The sequence below is a fragment of the Thalassophryne amazonica genome, chromosome 21 (assembly GCF_902500255.1).
Source record: "Thalassophryne amazonica chromosome 21, fThaAma1.1, whole genome shotgun sequence".
In the NCBI taxonomy this organism is placed as follows: Eukaryota; Metazoa; Chordata; class Actinopteri; order Batrachoidiformes; family Batrachoididae; genus Thalassophryne; species Thalassophryne amazonica.
This window is the reverse complement of record NC_047123.1, coordinates 4,205,030-4,223,433: the sequence shown is the minus strand read 5'-3', so window position 1 is coordinate 4,223,433 and position 18,404 is coordinate 4,205,030. Positions and strand designations below refer to the sequence as shown.

General features: G+C 42.7%; 1 protein-coding gene across 1 annotated transcript in view; it reads left to right on the top strand.

The window, feature by feature from the left end:
- The window catches only part of frk (fyn-related Src family tyrosine kinase), a 29,838-nt gene extending 12,061 nt beyond the window's left edge, over positions 1 to 17,777 (top strand). The window contains exons 3-8 of the mRNA XM_034162094.1: positions 2,802 to 2,965; positions 3,089 to 3,257; positions 4,150 to 4,308; positions 9,023 to 9,204; positions 14,372 to 14,537; positions 14,625 to 17,777. Of these exons, the coding sequence (XP_034017985.1) occupies positions 2,802 to 2,965; positions 3,089 to 3,257; positions 4,150 to 4,308; positions 9,023 to 9,204; positions 14,372 to 14,537; positions 14,625 to 14,833 (1,049 nt within the window). The 3' untranslated portion in view covers positions 14,834 to 17,777. The remainder of the gene's footprint in view (positions 1 to 2,801; positions 2,966 to 3,088; positions 3,258 to 4,149; positions 4,309 to 9,022; positions 9,205 to 14,371; positions 14,538 to 14,624) is intronic.
- Positions 17,778 to 18,404: the final 627 nt, after the last annotated feature.

The window sequence follows — 18,404 nt, the reverse complement described above, 5'->3', positions numbered from 1 at the left end:
AGTCACCTGAAATCTGACAATATTGTATCAATACGTGTGACGTAAACGGCGCAGGCGGGACGTCTGAGCTGGTGGCTGCCTTCAGATTTCGTGGAGCAGATCTCACAGCTGCTCATGAACCAGGATTCTCTCATCTTTCTGTATTTGAGGAGCTCAGGAGCAAGAAGCTGGACGGCTTTTGTTGAATTTGGAATACATCTCCTGCATGCACTTATTTTGGACAGGAGGACAGACATGTAGATTTGATGGCACAGTTTTGCGTGTGCACGTCCTTGCTGCATTCTCAGCTACGTACAGCAGATGTGTGTTTGTGCTGCAGTGACTCACACATTCCCTGAAGTGACGGTTTAAACCTGTAAAGACCTCTGCTCCAATAAAAAATGGCACAATAACGCCGCTATCTCGCTGGCCTCTGATCAGACTGTGTTTTCCCCATCAGTCAGCCGTTACAATTCCTCTCAAACATACAATCAACTCATTATTTCACAGCTAATTAACAAAGAGTCTCAGATTGTGAGTGTGTGAGTGAGAATTAGATAACTGCTTTTCAACCCGCCCAAGGAATAGTTAGTTGGACACACATATCCCACCCCTGCCACATTTCTCAATGTAATGTGGAGTTGCGTCAGGAAGGGCATCCGGCGTAAAACTTGTGCCAATTCAACATGCAGATCCACCTTGGATTTGCTGTGGTGACCACGAGTGCATATATATATATATTAAATCTTGTCCCCATATTTTAATGAATTTGTGTGGACGAGATCAATCACTAGTTCTCACTGTGCCTTTTCACTGATTGACTGATTCGTCTGGAGCTGTGTATGTTGCACTGCCACCTGCTGAAGACATGTTTCAACAGAGACACTGTATTTAAGTTTTACTTTTGCTTTTGGCCTTTTTTAAATTTTCAATTTTTTTTTTTTAGATTGCAGTTGAAAATGAATGTCACTGTAAATTTACCAAACCCTCTTATTTTTAACATATTGCAAAGTGATTTCCTTTATACATTGAAATGTTCAATAGATTCTTGATTCCACATACAATTTAATTAATTACATTTTTGCAGCTTTTGGACAAATTTAAAGAGACGGACCAAACAAACAAACAACACCCCTGAAATCAAAATACATTGAAGTATTTAGATCATGTTAAACATTCATTTGTTTTTTTTTCCCCTCTGTAGGTTAGTTGTTAGTTATTTAAATGGATTTTTGTATTCTTGTATTTTCCAGAGTCACATTTTTTACACTAGTTTGTGAGGTTCTGCAACTACCAACTTGTATACAAAAACTATTCATAATAATAATTACAGGAACTCTATATCTGACTTTCAAGGGAATCAAAGCACTAAACAAAATACTCTCTAATAATGAATGAATGAATGAATGGCAATAATAAAAAGTATATGATAGCAATTCACAAAAATCCCAAATTTAAGAGCTGATAATCCATAAAAAAGGTGCAACGTATACTCCCATGTGACTTGTATATAGTTATTTTCCTCCTTAGTCCATGAGCCAGTCATCAATTTTGACTTTATCAGTACCACTTAAAGTGATGATAGAATCCAGCCTCAGTGTATCATGGCCTACACAATCATATATTACAGCCATCCCAGGGTGGCAGCTGTAGCCAGCTTTACCACATTATTTGTTTGATCATAATGATTCCAAAAAGGTATAGTTTGGTCTATCTAAAACTGAATGTTCTGGAGTTATGGGATAAAAACAGCAAAAATGGTGACAAAGGTCAATTTCAAATTGTACAGGGGTCAAAAGTTAAAGTTGCTCCAATTTCAGTAAAAAAAAATGATGCAAATTATTGGTTGAAATAAAAGCATTAATAAATGGAATAGTGTTGACTGTGTTGAATGTTTGGTCTCCAAAGTAAAGGTCAAACGATGTCGACGTCCATTGGATTCTACGACATGTGACATAATGTTACCTTGTAACATGATAACTAAACATGACAGATGGTGCAAACTATTCCTTTTGAAAACCCTGTTAACCCAAACAATAATTTGCATCACTGTACAAACTGAAACTGACCTTTGTCACCATTTTTGCTGTTTTTATCCCATAACTCCAGAACATTCAGTCACAGATAGTCCAAACTATACCTTTTTGGAACTGTTATGATCAGACAAATAATGTGGTGTAGTTTTCAATATGATTGGAGCATTTTTACATTTTGACCTCTGTGTAATTCTTCAATTGACCCCATCCTGGGATGGTTGTTATACATTTTTGTGTAGGCCGCGGTACACTGAGGTTGGATTTTAAGTATTGTTTCAGCACCTTAAGTGGTACCAAAAACCTGCTTGGCCTGGACATTGGACAACTTCAAGAGGCCTTTTTGTTTTTAAAGAGGTGCGACTTTAGAAAACATGGTAGTTGTTGTTGTTTTTTTGTTTTTTTTTTTCTTGAAATGACTTGAAATAATCACGTTTTTCATTAGCAGGATTTCTATTCCATCCTCTCTACCGTAAATGCATGAGCAGACATGCAGCAAAAATCAAACCAAGCCTGTCTTGTGGTCTCTGTATGTGTTTGTCTTGGGGTCAGGGTGTCTGGGTGGGGTGACCTGAGCATGGAAACCCCTCACTCCCCAACACGGCAGGTCTTCTGATTTGAGAGCTTTCCTCATGGTCACCATGTGGTTCAGTTTGCACATCAACTGTGTTGTGAATTTTCCTATGAATGACCTTTGACATTAAAACTCTCTTTGACTCAGAGACGGGCTGCACCGGGAGGAGGCCTGAAGCTTGCTTGTGACTGACGGCGTGTGTTTTTGTGTTTCAGTGCTCGACTCGGGGAAGGTGAAGCATTACAAACTCAAGAAGCTGGAAAACGGTTCTTATTATGTCTCGAGGGCCAAAACCTTCACAACACTCAAAGAGTTAGTCAATCATTATTCCAGAAATGCAGATGGACTCTGCGTGCTTCTCGCTGAACCATGCAGAAAGGTAACATCTCACTCAAACGTGTAGGTCAACATTCATTATCATCTTCCAAGCAGATTGAAACGTGTCTCTTACACGCCTGAAGCTTTTTACTGCATCACACACCTGTCGACGTTTGCTTGGTAGATGGAGGCTCCTCAGACTTATGGCCTGTCCTACAACACGGTGGATCAGTGGGAGATTGACCGAAAGTCCATCAAGCTGCTGAGGAAGCTGGGTACCGGGCAGTTTGGAGAGGTCTACGAGGGCCTGTGGAACGACACCACAGCAGTCGCCGTGAAGACTCTCAAACCAGGTCATTGACCACCTACACGCCTGTGATATAACAGAGTTTCCACTATAATAGCACAGGTCTGGTGACCCGCCAGGCGATTCAACAACAATAACAAAAAAACATCAATAGCCCAGTTTAAAAAAAAAAAACCAAAACATTCCCTCAGTTCAAACCACATGAGGGTGGAGACTGGTTTGGTGATAAGGAATCACCCCCCATCGGGGAAAATGTGCAAGTAGTGGCGTGCACTCCCCCAGTAATGTGCACCAAACGCACCCCCCCCCCCCCCCCCCCCCACAAAAAAACCTAAACAAAAACCAGAACATCTCCATATCGTTAGATGTTGCAAATATTCCCCAGAATTGAGGGTAATGGTATTTTGGGATAGAACAGGTGCCCCTTTGGTCTTTGGAGTTGGACTACTAATATGGAGACTGGAGTTGAGTTCTTCAGACCTTCTGTCTGTGTCCTCTGACAGGATACTTCATCTTCATCATCTCAGTCCATCCAGCTGTAAACGGGTGCTAGCCCGGTCTGGGGAAGTAACCTTTGAAGGACTGGCAGTTACAGTCCAGGGAGTCATAGGCTCCAACTATGGACAAGAACCTGATGGTCCTCATGGTGGTTCAATTCCAGGATAAGAAAAGTGTTTAATCATCAGCAACTGGACTTCACGCTTAGATGTTGTAAACCAAGTGCATCTTCAAATCTTCTACTGGTTGGATTAAAGTGTTCCGTTTTGCACGAGTAGTAGAACAGGAAAACCTTTGCACTGTTCTCTTTTGGAGATGTTCCACATCAGAGCCAAGTTATGAGACTTCCTGCTGAGAAACATGCAGGTGTAGATGAAAACGGACCTCCCAGGCGGAGGTAAATGTTCTGTCCTGATCTGAACTGTGATCTCCTGTCTTAGGTACCATGGATCCTGAGGACTTCCTGAGAGAGGCTCAGATGATGAAGCGGCTGCGTCACGCCAAACTGATCCAGCTGTACGCCGTCTGCACCATGGAGGAACCCATCTACATCATCACAGAGCTGATGAAGAACGGCAGCCTGCTGGACTACCTGCAGAGTAAGACGCTCGCGCTTTACGACCTTTTCATCAGTGCTAACTGCTAGCTTGCGGTGGAGAAAATGCAGTGTGTATGTGTTCAGTGGGACTATGAAAACACATTTCTTTTGGCTCCTGCTGTTTTGCTTGAGGTCACCACGGTGGATCCATTATGGATCTACATGTTGATTTGGCAGAAGTTGTACGCTGGATTGTCAGACAACTCCAGATGGTCATGGAGGGGGACTTGAACCTATGACTGTGTTTCAGGGTGGTGTGGAGAAAAAGTTGTAGAGAGATGAGAGCAACAATGTGTTGGCTGAAGAACAATGTCTTTGTCTCACAGTTGGTGTTTGTTCCAACTCATCCTCACCATGTGATCTCCTGGCGAGGAAATGTTTATCGATCTTGACTTCGTGGATGATGCCGTGATCTTTGTGGAATCAGTGGAAGCTGAGTCAGGAATAGGAGTGTCTGTGCTTCCAATTATTGTTGAGCATGAAAAGTTCTGAAAGTTTGTCCATGACAGTAGTTCTGTTTGAAGGGTGTTTCACCGAAAAGGAAGCTTTTCCCGAAGGAAGCTCTGCATTTCGGAATGCCGTGTGTCCTGCTGGTCGACTGGGTGGATCATGCATGTTTATAAAAGTGTTTACTGATAGGATAGATTTTCTGATTGGTACATAAAGGAAACGAGAGAATGACAACCCACATGTCTTACAGCAGCGTGTGGAATTCTACACATACTGTTTGACGTAGGGGAGGCGGAGCCTATCCCACTGTAAACCCTGTGCAGGTCATCAGTGCGTCGCCACTACGGTCACTGAGTCATCAACAGTTAACTTTATGTTACCGTACGGGGAGTGTCTGCAGGGCGTGCACGTGCATGCAAAATTAGAATTTCCTCTAATGGGAAAGCAGCAGGGAGCGTCAGGATTCATATCCGATTGGCAGCCATTCTTTCAGCAAATTCTCCACAGCTGCAGGTCGGATATGAATCCCGACGCTCCTCGCTGTAATGTGAAACTGCTGCATCGCCGCGGCACCAATGAGGAGCTAATGTAGGAAGAATAAATGCACGGAACTCTGCACTCAGCGTGAACTGGCTTTAATCTGTAAAGGTTCTAATTTATTGCTTTGTTAGAAGCAGAGGGTAGTCCTGTGGTGGAGACGAGCAACACGTTGAGGAGGGTAAAAGGAGAGGAAAAGGCTGAGTATGATCTCCGTCCCCCTGCAGTGACAGAGGCATGTATTCCTGCTGCTTCAGCCTATTATAATCTGGGGGCGGTGCCTATATGCAAATGATCCTGGAATAACGCAGGATTTGCCTGGATAAATCCAGTGGTACACAGGGCATTATCAGCAGCAGCAGAACACTACCGTTCTCACGCGCATCTTAACCTGCGATTGTAAAGGATAGAACTGAGTATTAACCCCTGTTGCCTGACATATGCCGGATGCTGCAGCGTTTTATCCACGTATTTGCAGCTAGTACGGCGGTCAAAATGCCGGCAAAATGCTCCGCCCCTTTCCACCGCGAAAACAGCCTGAACTACCGTGAACTTCGGTCTACGTACTACCCGCCGACAAAACCGTCCTATGTGTAAACCATGCTTTAGACTTTGTCATCCTCAGCAGATCAGGTTTCCACGTCCACAACACTTAAGAGTGTGCATATCATGAATGCTTGGTCTTGTTGGATTTGTGAGAATCTACTGAATCTACTGGTACCTTGTTTCCCAGGTAATAATAAGAAATATACTCAAAACCTGGATTAATCTTTTTAGTCACATAGCACTACTATTATTCTGAACACTACTGTATGTGTGTTGGGCATGATGACCCCAAGAAGCCTATTGATTTTTGGGGTCAAAGGTCGCAATCAGTGAACTGTATTTTGTAAAAAGGGTGGGCTTCACTGTTGGCTCTGTGGGATTGGAGTTGAACTGGGGTTTGTTTCTAGGTCTGTCCTTCAGGCTACCTGTCTGTTCCCTTAGGCAAGACACTTGATCCACATGGTCTCCGTCCACCCGGCTGTAAGCTGTCCCTGGTCTGGCCGGGGCAGTAATCTGTGATGGACTGGCGTCCCGTCCAGGACAAGTTGTAGACTCTGGTCTCCTTGGTGCTGTGGATTCAGGAGAGAAGCCCCTCAGGACCGAACAAGGACTTATTGACTGGATTTTCATTGCCTCTGAGAATGTCACAGTGACAAACCTGCACATGAATGAGCAGTTTGATGTAACGTGTCAGACCTGGACCACGTGACGTGTGCTAGAACAGCTGTGGCATTCCTTTAGTACAGCTTTGTAATTCCTTGCATTCGTCTTGCTGGACCTGCTGTGACATTTCTGGGACATTTTATGGAAACAACAGTTTGTAAAACTGTGACATAAGACAGAAATTTTCTAACATGTTGAAACTCCTGCCTCGGTTAAATCAAGGCCACACCCATTTCACAATTGTGGAAAATCCCGGGTCGACCTGGACTCGAGGTATTTTCTGAGTGGGGACAAGGCAAAAGGGAGAACTGGGCTTTACTTCCTGTGTGACTCAGAAGGTCCTCCTCCTGGTAGGCTATAAGTTACCAGATGTTCTCCAGCGTGCTGCTTTTTTTGTCTCAATTGGATGTTTCTTGTCACTGAGTGATTCCGGATGTCTTACAGCAGGTGTGTGTTTATAGACCTGCTTCCTCTGTGCAGTTGTGATCAAGCGAGTATGGAGTTGGGGTGAGCGTTGCACCATAGTCCTTCCCTGTGTGACTATGTGCCACAGCATGGATTGCGTAATACTGTTAACATGGTGTGAAATCTGTTTCCCCTGTTAGACTACAGGCCCGGCAGCCTGCCAGGTCACAACCTCCACTAGGCGGGGATTTAGTTTTTTAAATGATGCCAACAAAACACCTGTAAGTCCCTTCGGCTGCTCCCTTGTTTGCACTCGGGGTCGCCACAGCAAATCCAAGGTGGATCTGCATGTTGAATTGGCACAAGTTTTACGCCGGATGCCCTTCCTGACGCAACTCCACATTACATGGAGAAATGTGGCAGGGGTGGGATTTGAACCCGGAACCTTCTGAACTGAAACCAAGTGCATTAACCACTTGGCCACCACCCCTGCTTAGGTGCCAACAAAACACCTGTTATCCATTAATTAGTAAATCAATCAATCAATTTCAGCCCCTCCTCAGCTCTTATTATCAGAACAGCAGCTCTGAGGCGGTGATGGTCTCAGGTTTGGTTGTTTCATGTTCTGATGAACTCCACCTGGTAAATAATTTAATACTTTTCTAAAAATCTGTTGTTAACAGTGAAATGGTCAGATTGTGACTCTGTTGTGTGAACCAGCGGACCTTTGCACGTTTAAGCCTTAACAAGCATTCATTAAACACAGCTTTATTTTATTTTTTTAAATTTCAAAGCATAAAATCTTTGATTCATGTCATTTTTCATCCAGATTTTAACTTTGACAGAGCAGATTTGAAAAATGAAAATAGTCCAGGTTAAACTAATGCTGACATAAGATGATTATTTAAGTCGGAATTTTGCAGGTTCACTCGCAGACCTTGTTAGTGGTCATGAATTGTCATCATTGGCTAAACGTGTGATTTTAGACAAGAAATTAGAAGAAAAATGCTTGAAATCAGTGAGGTCCATAAATATTTGGACACACATAATGTGGCTTCACACTTTAAGTAGAAGGGCTACCCCATCCTGACTTCTTCAGCTAGATAACATCCAAATACCCAATAAAGGACATTCAGTTGCATTATGGCTCCGTATAGCGGGACTTTCAAAAAAGTGATCCAGAACTGGGCAAATGACTGTAGTCGTGGTCTTCGATAGTCTGGTTCAGACATCATGTGTTGCTTGGTCGAGACGTCACTGCATCTTTAGGTGTTTAAGCACAGATGAAACATTTATTTCAACTCTTCCAAAGAGTTGCAGCAGATCATAAAAACCCTCTGAGGTGTGTTTGGTAATTTGAACATTTTCTCACAAATTACTCACTTGGTGCGTCTCATGTTTGTCGGCTGTTTTCCGGCACAGGTGTGATGGATTTCTTCCGTCTGCTGGCTGATTGAGGAGGCTGGAGGTCATGTGATTGTCTGTGTGTCTGGACATTTGTGACATGATGACTGAGGCTTGATGTTGTTCAGCAGCATTCTTGCCTTATGATGTCACAAAGACTTGAGTTCTCCTCATAATGTTTTGCCATTATTGGTGGAGGTGTGTCCTTTCCAACTTCACCCATTCAGTAGACACACTAAACCATGAATTTCAGTTTCAGAGTGGAGCAGGGAGAGTGAGATGACTTCACATGTTCCTTCCTTGAATGCACATGTCAATGGTTACAGCTCAGTTTGCTGATGTGGATGAAATGTCCCAAAATGTTTTTTTGTTAGATATTTGCACAAATTTCATGAAATGAGTCCCAGCAGACACCTGAAATCTACCTTCACATCCATATTTGCACATTTATTATATTTACTAAAGAGCCCCCTAGGAAAACAAACGCCTCTGGAGCCGCCATTGGAAAGTGAAATGACGAGTGTAACATTTATTGTTTGAGTTCTCATTGTGTGTGTGTATGTGGAGGAAGTGACCATTAAATACCAAAGTTTATAAAATAAAACTGCCATCAAAGGGGGACGGCTCCCTCTGCTGCAGAGACCAGACTCTTCTCGGATAGCGTAGTGCATGTTCTCGACTCACTGTGCGCCCCTCTGGTTGGTTGACAGAAGACAAAGGTGAAACTCTGTGCATGCCCCACCTGATCGAGATGGCTGCACAGGTGTCTGCAGGGATGGCTTTCCTGGAGCTACAGAACTACATCCACAGGGACCTGGCAGCCCGGAACGTCCTGGTGGGGGAGAACAACATCTGCAAGGTGGCGGACTTTGGACTGGCCAGAGTCTTCATGGTGGGTTTGCACTCAGACAGACCTCTCTGGAGAGTCAGCGCTCTCTCGTGACTGTAGTTAGTGTCTTCCATGACTGATGTAGCAGAAGGTGGTGCTGAAGTTTACTGCAGTAGCTCCAGTTAACATTTTAAAAGGTGTGTTCCCATTTACACTTTCCAAGTATTACTTCATCTGCTTTTTGCTGCACCCATGAAAGGCTTCAGTGTGTGTGTGTGTGTATGTATGTGTGTGTGTATATATATATATATATATATATATATATATATATATATATATATATATATATATATATATATATATATATATATATATATACATATACACACACTCAACAAAAATATAAACGCAACACTTTTGGTTTTGCTCCCATTTTGTATGAGATGAACTCAAAGATCTAAAACTTTTTCCACATACACAATATCACCATTTCCCTCAAATATTGTTCTCAAACCAGTCTAAATCTGTGATAGTGAGCACTTCTCCTTTGCTGAGATAATCCATCCCACCTCACAGGTGTGCCATATCAAGATGCTGATTAGACACCATGATTAGTGCACAGGTGTGCCTTAGACTGCCCACAATAAAAGGCCACTCTGAAAGGTGCAGTTTTGTTTTATTGGGGGGGGGGATACCAGTCAGTATCTGGTGTGACCACCATTTGCCTCATGCAGTGCAACACATCTCCTTCGCATAGAGTTAATCAGGTTGTCAATTGTGGCCTGTGGAATGTTGGTCCACTCCTCTTCAATGGCTGTGCGAAGTTGCTGGATATTGGCAGGAACTGGTACACGCTGTCGTATACGCCGGTCCAGAGCATCCCAAACATGCTCAATGGGTGACATGTCCGGTGAGTATGCCGGCCATGCAAGAACTGGGACATTTTCAGCTTCCAAGAATTGTGTACAGATCCTTGCAACATGGGGCTGTGCATTATCCTGCTGCAACATGAGGTGATGTTCTTGGATGTATGGCACAACAATGGGCCTCAGGATCTCGTCACAGTATCTCTGTGCATTCAAAATGCCATCAATAAAATGCACCTGCGTTCTTCGTCCATAACAGACGCCTGCCCATACCATAACCCCACCGCCACCATGGGCCACTCGATCCACAACACTGACATCAGAAAACCGCTCACCCACACGACGCCACACACGCTGTCTGCCATCTGCCCTGAACAGTGTCAACCGGGATTCATCTGTGAAGAGAACACCTCTCCAACGTGCCAAACGCCAGCAAATGTGAGCATTTGCCCACTCAAGTCGGTTACGACGACGAACTGGAGTCAGGTCGAGACCCCGATGAGGACGACGAGCATGCAGATGAGCTTCCCTGAGACGGTTTCTGACAGTTTGTGCAGAAATTCTTTGGTTATGCAAACCGATTGTTTCAGCAGCTGTCCGAGTGGCTGGTCTCAGATGATCTTCGAGGTGAACATGCTGATGTGGAGGTCCTGGGCTGGTGTGGTTACACGTGGTCTGCGGTTGTGAGGCTGGTTGGATGTACTGCCAAATTCTCTGAAACGCCTTTGGAGACGGCTTATGGTAGAGAAATGAACATTCAATACACGAGCAACAGCTCTGGTTGACATTCCTGCTGTCAGCATGCCAATTGCACGCTCCCTCAAATCTTGCGACATCTGTGGCATTGTGCTGTGTGATAAAACTGCACCTTTCAGAGTGGCCTTTTATTGTGGGCAGTCTAAGGCACACCTGTGCACTAATCATGGTGTCTAATCAGCATCTTGATATGGCACACCTGTGAGGTGGGATGGATTATCTCAGCAAAGGAGAAGTGCTCACTATCACAGATTCAGACTGGTTTGTGAACAATATTTGAGGGAAATGGTGATATGGTGTATGTGGAAAAAGTTTTAGATCTTTGAGTTCATCTCATACAAAATGGGAGCAAAACCAAAAGTGTTGCTTTTATATTTTTGAGTATATATAATTAGACTTTGCTCTGAGCAGTTGCACATGTGTAAACTGGAACATGAATGTTATCAGCATGAGCTTCTCCTGCACACATTTTGATGCGTGCAAAGTGCATTTTGAGACGGTGCTGTTAATGCAGCAACAGAGAGTTGGGACAGTGATCAGGCCTGGAGCTTTGTCCTTTTAGGAGAGCTTTAATTTATTGTAAATGTCCATATGAGCTGCTCTCTTTATTTCTCATCTCCTCTTTTTTTTTTTTTTTTTTTTTACAAAAACCCCCCCTGAAGGGGCGAAAGTGTTTTTCTGTCCTGACAATTGATTAAAACAGAGGACTTTATGTCAGACTGACTTCTTAATTCATCTGTTGACTGTTTTATAAAACTGTCACTGTGTTTTTGATTAATGCAAATATGCTGAATTACCGTAACACGTAGAAGAGATGTGCACATGAAAACAGACAACGTGCTGCTAAATGCATTAATCTGAATCATCTTTGTTTATTGATTGTTTTAGTTCCTCTTCTGAATTTCACTTGGTTTTTGGCTTTCTGTTGGTGTGAATTATTGTTATATTTTTTAAGGAACACAGATGTTTTGGTAAAGTTTCACATTTGTGTTCAGGTAAACCAGCATCAGTTGTTGTGGTTGTTTTGTTTGTTTGGTTTTTTTTAATATAAATCTTGACATTTCTGCCATTTTGCTCCCTAGGTATTCCAACTAGTTCTGCAACTAAATATTATTTTCGTTATTTATTAAATTATTAATGTTGATTTATTTTCTCAGTTATTCAATTAGTTATTTCATCCTCAGAATGACTGAAAGTGGTGAAAACGTTGCTGTGTTTTTGAAAGCCCAAGGTGACGTCTGAAAGATGGTGATTTCAAATGTCAGAGATGAGAAGAGGTTTTTTTTAATAATACATAAACTGCATTGAAAAAGCTGAAATCAGGGAATTTGGACATTGAAAAAAGACGCAGTCGAAAAAGACTCCTAATATGTTTTTAAAACTTACTGCTTCATTGTTGAATTTTTACAACTGTGCCGTCAAACCTCCAAATAAAGAAAGAGGCATTGAGACTTAATGGTCTCATTGATAATATGTTTGACTTGATCACGAGCAGCTCAGTGCATCAAAGTTCTCAAAGATTTTAAAACTACTTCAAACTCACACTGCAGACTGTCTGTTTAGTGAAATGAATTCAGCTGGAAGCAAAGATCCACAGCTGACATGGCTCTGGATGTTTGGAGCTGGTGTGGAACACAAACCTTCTTTTGAATGCATGAATTCTACTTAAGTCCTGGAAAACAGAGCATTTCAGTTTAATAATTTGAAGAAGAGTGCAGCAAACTGAGCAGCATTTCTCAGAAACAGAAGTAAAATTCTAAATGAACAAAAACGATCATCTAAATGGCTTCTCAAATTACAGAAATAAAGTTAACCACTATTTTTTCAGTGTGGATGTTGAAGGTGTTTGTGTGCGGAGCTTGACCAGAAGACAGTCATTGACCCCTTTAACAAGGAGGTCAGCCACAGAAGGTCACTGGCTGTTCAGAGCATTGTGTCAATTCATGGAAAGTTGAGTGGAAGGGAAAAGTGTGGTTGGAAAAGATGCACAAGCAACAGGGATGATTCCAGACATGAGAAGATTGTGAAGCAAAGAAGATTCAAGACTGAGGTTAGAGTCCATGCATGAAGAGCCAACATGCACAGACATGTTCAGGACATGGACTACTGTCAACCCACTCCTGAACAGAGACTATGTCAGAAGCATCTTACTTCGGCTAATCAGAATAATAACTGGACTGCTGCTCAGGAGTCCAAAGTCCAGAATGTGGAGGAAGAGTGGGGAGGCACAGAATCCAACCCGCTTGACATCCAGTGTGACATTTCTCCTCTACTGTGTCTTATCAAGTCTGTAGTCAAGACAGTTGTCTACCAGGAGGTTTTAGATCACTTCATGCTTCCATCTGTTGATGAGTTTTATAGAGATGCTGATTTCTTTTTCTAGTAGGACTTGGTACCTGCCCACAATGCCAAAAGTAGGAACTAGTAACTGGACTATATGGTATTACTGCATGTGATTGGACCCATGAACAAAACCTCCAAGATTCTTTATGGTCTTCTCAAGAGAAAAGTAAGCTGTGGAACAATCCAGCCAAGCTGAAGCCCGACATCAAGGCAGCCTGGACTTCCAGACCACCTCAGGAGTGCCACAGGCCCATCACCACCACGCCACACTGGGATGCAGGGATTCATTCAGAAGGAGCCGCACCAAAGTACTGAGTGCATAAGTGAACATAGATTTCAGAAGTTTGACTTTTATGTATTGTAATTTTTTAAATTGATCTTAAGAAATAATTTTCACCTTTTTTGAGCTGTAGGCCATAATTATAAAAAAAAGCTTGAAACATTTTAGTTTATACGTAGGGAATCTAGAATATTTAAAGGTTTTACTTCCTAAAATGACAGTTTGAACTTTGTCAGGATATAATTGCTTTGAAATCAGCTCATTGTTTAGAATGGCAACGATTAATCGATAATTAACATACTAATAGATTAAATAATTCATGGTTTTCAGTCTCTTTATCAAAATTCTTTGACTTCAGCTTCTTACATGTGAATAGTTTTTGTTTTAATTTATAAGCTGCTTTACTTCTGTCTGTCAGGAAACTGAGGATCTTTGAAGGCTTCATCTTGGACTCTGGATAACACTGAACATTTTCAGCTTTTTTTCTTTTGGACATTTTATGGATCTGACTAATTGAGAAAATCTGTCTGCATCATTGTCTCAGTACATCAGTCTCACGATCCGTTAGCCGGCGGACGCTGATTGACGACGGTTTATTCAGTTTAATAATTTCAGCTCCCTCATGAGGTTCGGTTGTCTTTACTGGGGGAGTGGCTCATGTTTGACGTCAAGGATTTGATTGGTGTCTTTGTGGCTCAGTGGAGGTGGCACAAAGGCAGATCAGTGAGTAATGATAAAGGAGTTTTCTTATTGTTATTTCTTCCTGAAGAGTATAGTGAGTGTGTGGGGGCGGGGCAGATTAATGCAGTCACAGTGTGACGTGTCACGGGTGCAGCGACTAGAAATGTTGGAATTTCTTTGTGGACTTTGGGAACACTGACCTCGTGTGTCTCAGGGTTTTGAGTTCCTTTGCCTGAGAGATTCTCCCCCCCCCCCCCCCCCCCCCAAAAAAAATGCTAAAAATGTTTTTCTGCTTCACTCTCAGAAAGAAACTGAAAATGTGTATGAAGCCAAAGAAGGCACCAAGTTCCCGGTGAAGTGGACCGCTCCAGAGGCAATCAATGAGAACAAGTTCTCCATCAAGTCTGACGTTTGGTCCTTTGGCATCCTTCTCTATGAGATCGTGACGTTTGGCGAGATGCCTTACCAAGGTGAGACTTGACCCCACAAAGCTTTGGCGAATATTGGAAACGTTTCTAAAAAATATTAATTACCACATCCTCCTTTGAATGTTCTAGGGATGACTAACTTCCAGGTGATCCAGAAGGTTCTCCAGGGCTACAGAATGCCCAACCCTCCGAACTGCCCCAAGATGATGTATGACATCATGTTGGATTGCTGGAAGGAGAACGAACAGGAGAGACCCACGTTCGAGACCCTCCAGTGGAAGCTGGAGGACTACTTTGACACGGACGTGACCTCCTACGACGACGCTAGCCGCTACTAGCACACATCGCAACAAGCAGGATGGGAAAGAAATCACTTGATGTGATGTTTCATCACACTTGTGAATGCAATTTAAATTTCTACCTTATTTTAAATCCAAATGAAGGCGAATCGGCTCAGCCTGCTTGTCATCATGTCAGCTGGACACTCCACGCGCGGGTGCTTCAACAATTCCAGAAATGTCTGTATTGTGAACAACAGAAGCCGACTGTTTTGTCCCCTGTACAAACTGAAATTGCCGTTTTGTTAACACTTTGCTGTTTTGACCTCATAACTCAAGAACATTCAGTCAAAGTTGGACCAAACTATACCTTTTTGGAATCTTTATGATCAGACAAATAATGTGGTGTCCATTTTAATATGATTGGAGCATGTTTAAATTTTGACCTCTGTGTAACCTTGGGTGGAAGTGACCAACCCATCTGGCCCATAGATCCCCTTAATGATCGCAGACATTTCTGTAAATGGTCATTTGTTGCTCCAGCAGCACCACAGCAGTCGTTTGAGCTTTTTGCATCAACAAAATAACCGCTAACGTACCTGTAAAATCTGATGTGCAGCTGTGTCACCTCAGCAGTGAGCGTCAGCGCCACCTTTCCGTTTGGAGGATCCGTCGTAGATACTCGTTAACTCTGTGCTTGCTCCTAAAACTGTCGCAACATTACATAATCAGGCCGGATCCATGTCAGGAGGAGCTGGATGACCAGTATGTAGTCCTGGGTTTGATCGGCATTGTCTGGGTCCACCCAGCGGTACTGGACCTGGCTGGGGAAGTAACCTGTGATGGACTGGCATCGTGGAGACTCTCATCCCCTTTACGGTTTCTGGGGTTAATCAGCGGCAGAAGCGGGCCTCAGGTCCTGTACCTGTCTTGGTTCTTTGATGGGACTTCATGTCAGTCCTTCTCTTAAATCCAACAAACTGCTCGTTTTGCCTCGTCTGTGCAGCGTGACATCATCATAGTGAAGTAAAGCGCCGCCACGTTTACCCGCTGATGTTGTTCAAGGTCTAAACTGTTGGTGTTTCCTCCCTCGAGAGATTTAAATGCTAATTTGAGTTTTTTTTAAATTGTTCTGATGAATTCAGTTTGTCATGAAATCAAATTTAAAACTCATCTGGCAGCAGCAAAATATGAGCATTAAAAAAAAACATTTTAAAAGCTGTAATTTGGCTTCATTGTCATGTGACTGTCAAACTTCAAAACCTCTGCAGTGGAGCTTCAGGAGAAGCAGCTTGTCTGTTGTGAAACGTGATGATCTCCATCTAAAATCCAGGTGAGATCCAAACAGATCAGACCACTTCCAAGAAAGACCAAAATAAACGTTTTTATTCCAGTCTGCGTTGTAATAACACGTGTAATAAATGAAACATTGTGAGCATCTCTCTCTTTCTTGTTCGGTGTCTTCAGGGCTTTTTTGTGTGTCTCTGTAGTCGATCAGCGTGAGCAGGCTGCAGCAGGCGGCTTTCGGTCGACGGCCCAGAACCGGTTCTTCTTGCACTCTGAATACTTAACATTCTTTCTGCCCGTGACCTGCTGCATGTTTGCCTGGAAATGTTCACAAGGACTCGTGAGTCATCTTCGTGTACTGACTCAGCCTGAAACTCTGATACGGATCGATCTGTGTGTAGGATCTCTGCTCAGGGCCCGACTCTGCTTCAGGAATGTCAGAAACAGTGGGCCTGGACCAGCGGCGGCTCCACTGTTTGTTTGTTTGTGGTGGGTGCGTAATTAGTGAGTGGCAGGCAACTGAATTTGAATCTTCGTCTGCTTTCTTCATTCATGTTGGATTAGAGATACAGTGTACAAAAAATAGGAATAAAAACCTGCATTTGCCGCGTCTACGTGTTGATTTGGCACTTTTTTTTTTTTTTTTAAACACAGGATGCAGCTCAACAGAGCAGGCGAACCTGCCAAACCCGTTCCACAAATGCAGATTTTGAAGTTCCTGACAGCTTCCAGGTAGAACAGTAAAGTCTGCAGTCAGGAGAGAAGCTGCTGTCCTTTAGGTGGCGCTATTCTCTGTGAATGCTGGAATCCCCATTTTCCAACTCTGACAAGCAAACAATCCAAAGCATCTGGTTCGGCCTGGTGTCAACTCGCTCAGTTGAACTTGTGCAACACATCAGTATGTGATGGTTGCTATGGAAACGGGGAGGGGGGACGCTATATAAGCAGGTGACCCTAAAAACTAATTTTGTGTGTGTGTCGGGGGGGGTGGGGGTTACTGAATTTGTTCAGGGTGCTGCAACCCCCTCAAGCTCTCCCCTCTCTAGCGCCACCTACATGTTGATAAAACTGTCAGAGCAACTCAGTTTCCTGTAAATTATTGTTGCTTTTGAGGAAAGTGCATGTGCTCCGTTCAGGCTTCACACACTCAGGTTACTCAAACAGAAAAAAAAAAAGTCTATATACGGTTTTATTCCTCATGTAGTGTCTGTAATAACTGGATGACTGAATAATGTTGGACCAAATTATTATTTTTTCTTCATTTTTGCAGCTGCTGTCAGATCAGTTTGATTTTCCTTAATCAGTGGTTCCAGTTAGTCCATGACTACACTTTTAATTTTTGTAATATAATGCTGCTGATATTTGTACATAAAAAGTAACATTTATCCATTTTAAACTGTTGTAATTTGGTGCAGGAAATATGATTTTGTGCAGGAAGCCCTCACTGGTGTTCATCTGCTAAATTATGTGCATGCATTAAATATAGTTATTTAATATAAACACAGAATTCTATATATTCCAGCAAAGAAAATGTTTTTGAATGCTACACTTTTTTTTTTCTTGTCATTTAAGTTCAAAATGTGAGATCTATCAAAATTGACTTTGATAGTCATGAAGGACCTTTTATGAGTAAAGTTGTTTGTTTTTTTTTTCTTCATCTTATGTTTGCACGTCGCTGTAACAGTTAGTTATCTAATAAATACTGCTGTCATTTCCACGAAGTTTGTCATTAATCGACTTTAATTCTTGAAAATGTGACACTTTTGTCTTTAGAGGTTAAACGTTTTTATGTCACAGGCTAGGTGTTTTGCAGGCCGGCCACAGGGGGCGCTGACACACCGTCTGTGCTCTGTCTCTGAGCAGCTTCATCCAGCAAATGCAGTTTTTCTGGAACTAAAATCAGCTGTTTATTTATTTTTCTTCTTTTGCAGCTGGTTTTAGGTTTTGTTAAATGCCTCTGTTTTATTTCCTGCCCAGTCAAATGCCCGTCTAATGACCCCGAGTGACCTCAGCCTGGCACTTCAGTCGACGTTTGTCTCAATCAGTGTTAAGTTTTCATTTGAGGAACCTGCAAACCAGAAGAGCTCTTTCTGCTGAGGCCTGAAACAGTGCCTCTGGTTTTAGTTTGTTGCCGTACGGTGGAGACTGATGGACGCATCCTCAGGAACAGGGACCTCAGATGGTTCCTGTTCGGTTTCAATCTGGAACCAGAGCACCGAGCATGTAGAGCGCAAACCTCTGCCATCACTAGTTTCCACCTCCACAAATTTTTACCTTGGAAAACATTTTCAAGGTCAAAGTCCTGTTAGAAGTGACTTTTGATAAGCTCAAACATAAAATACAA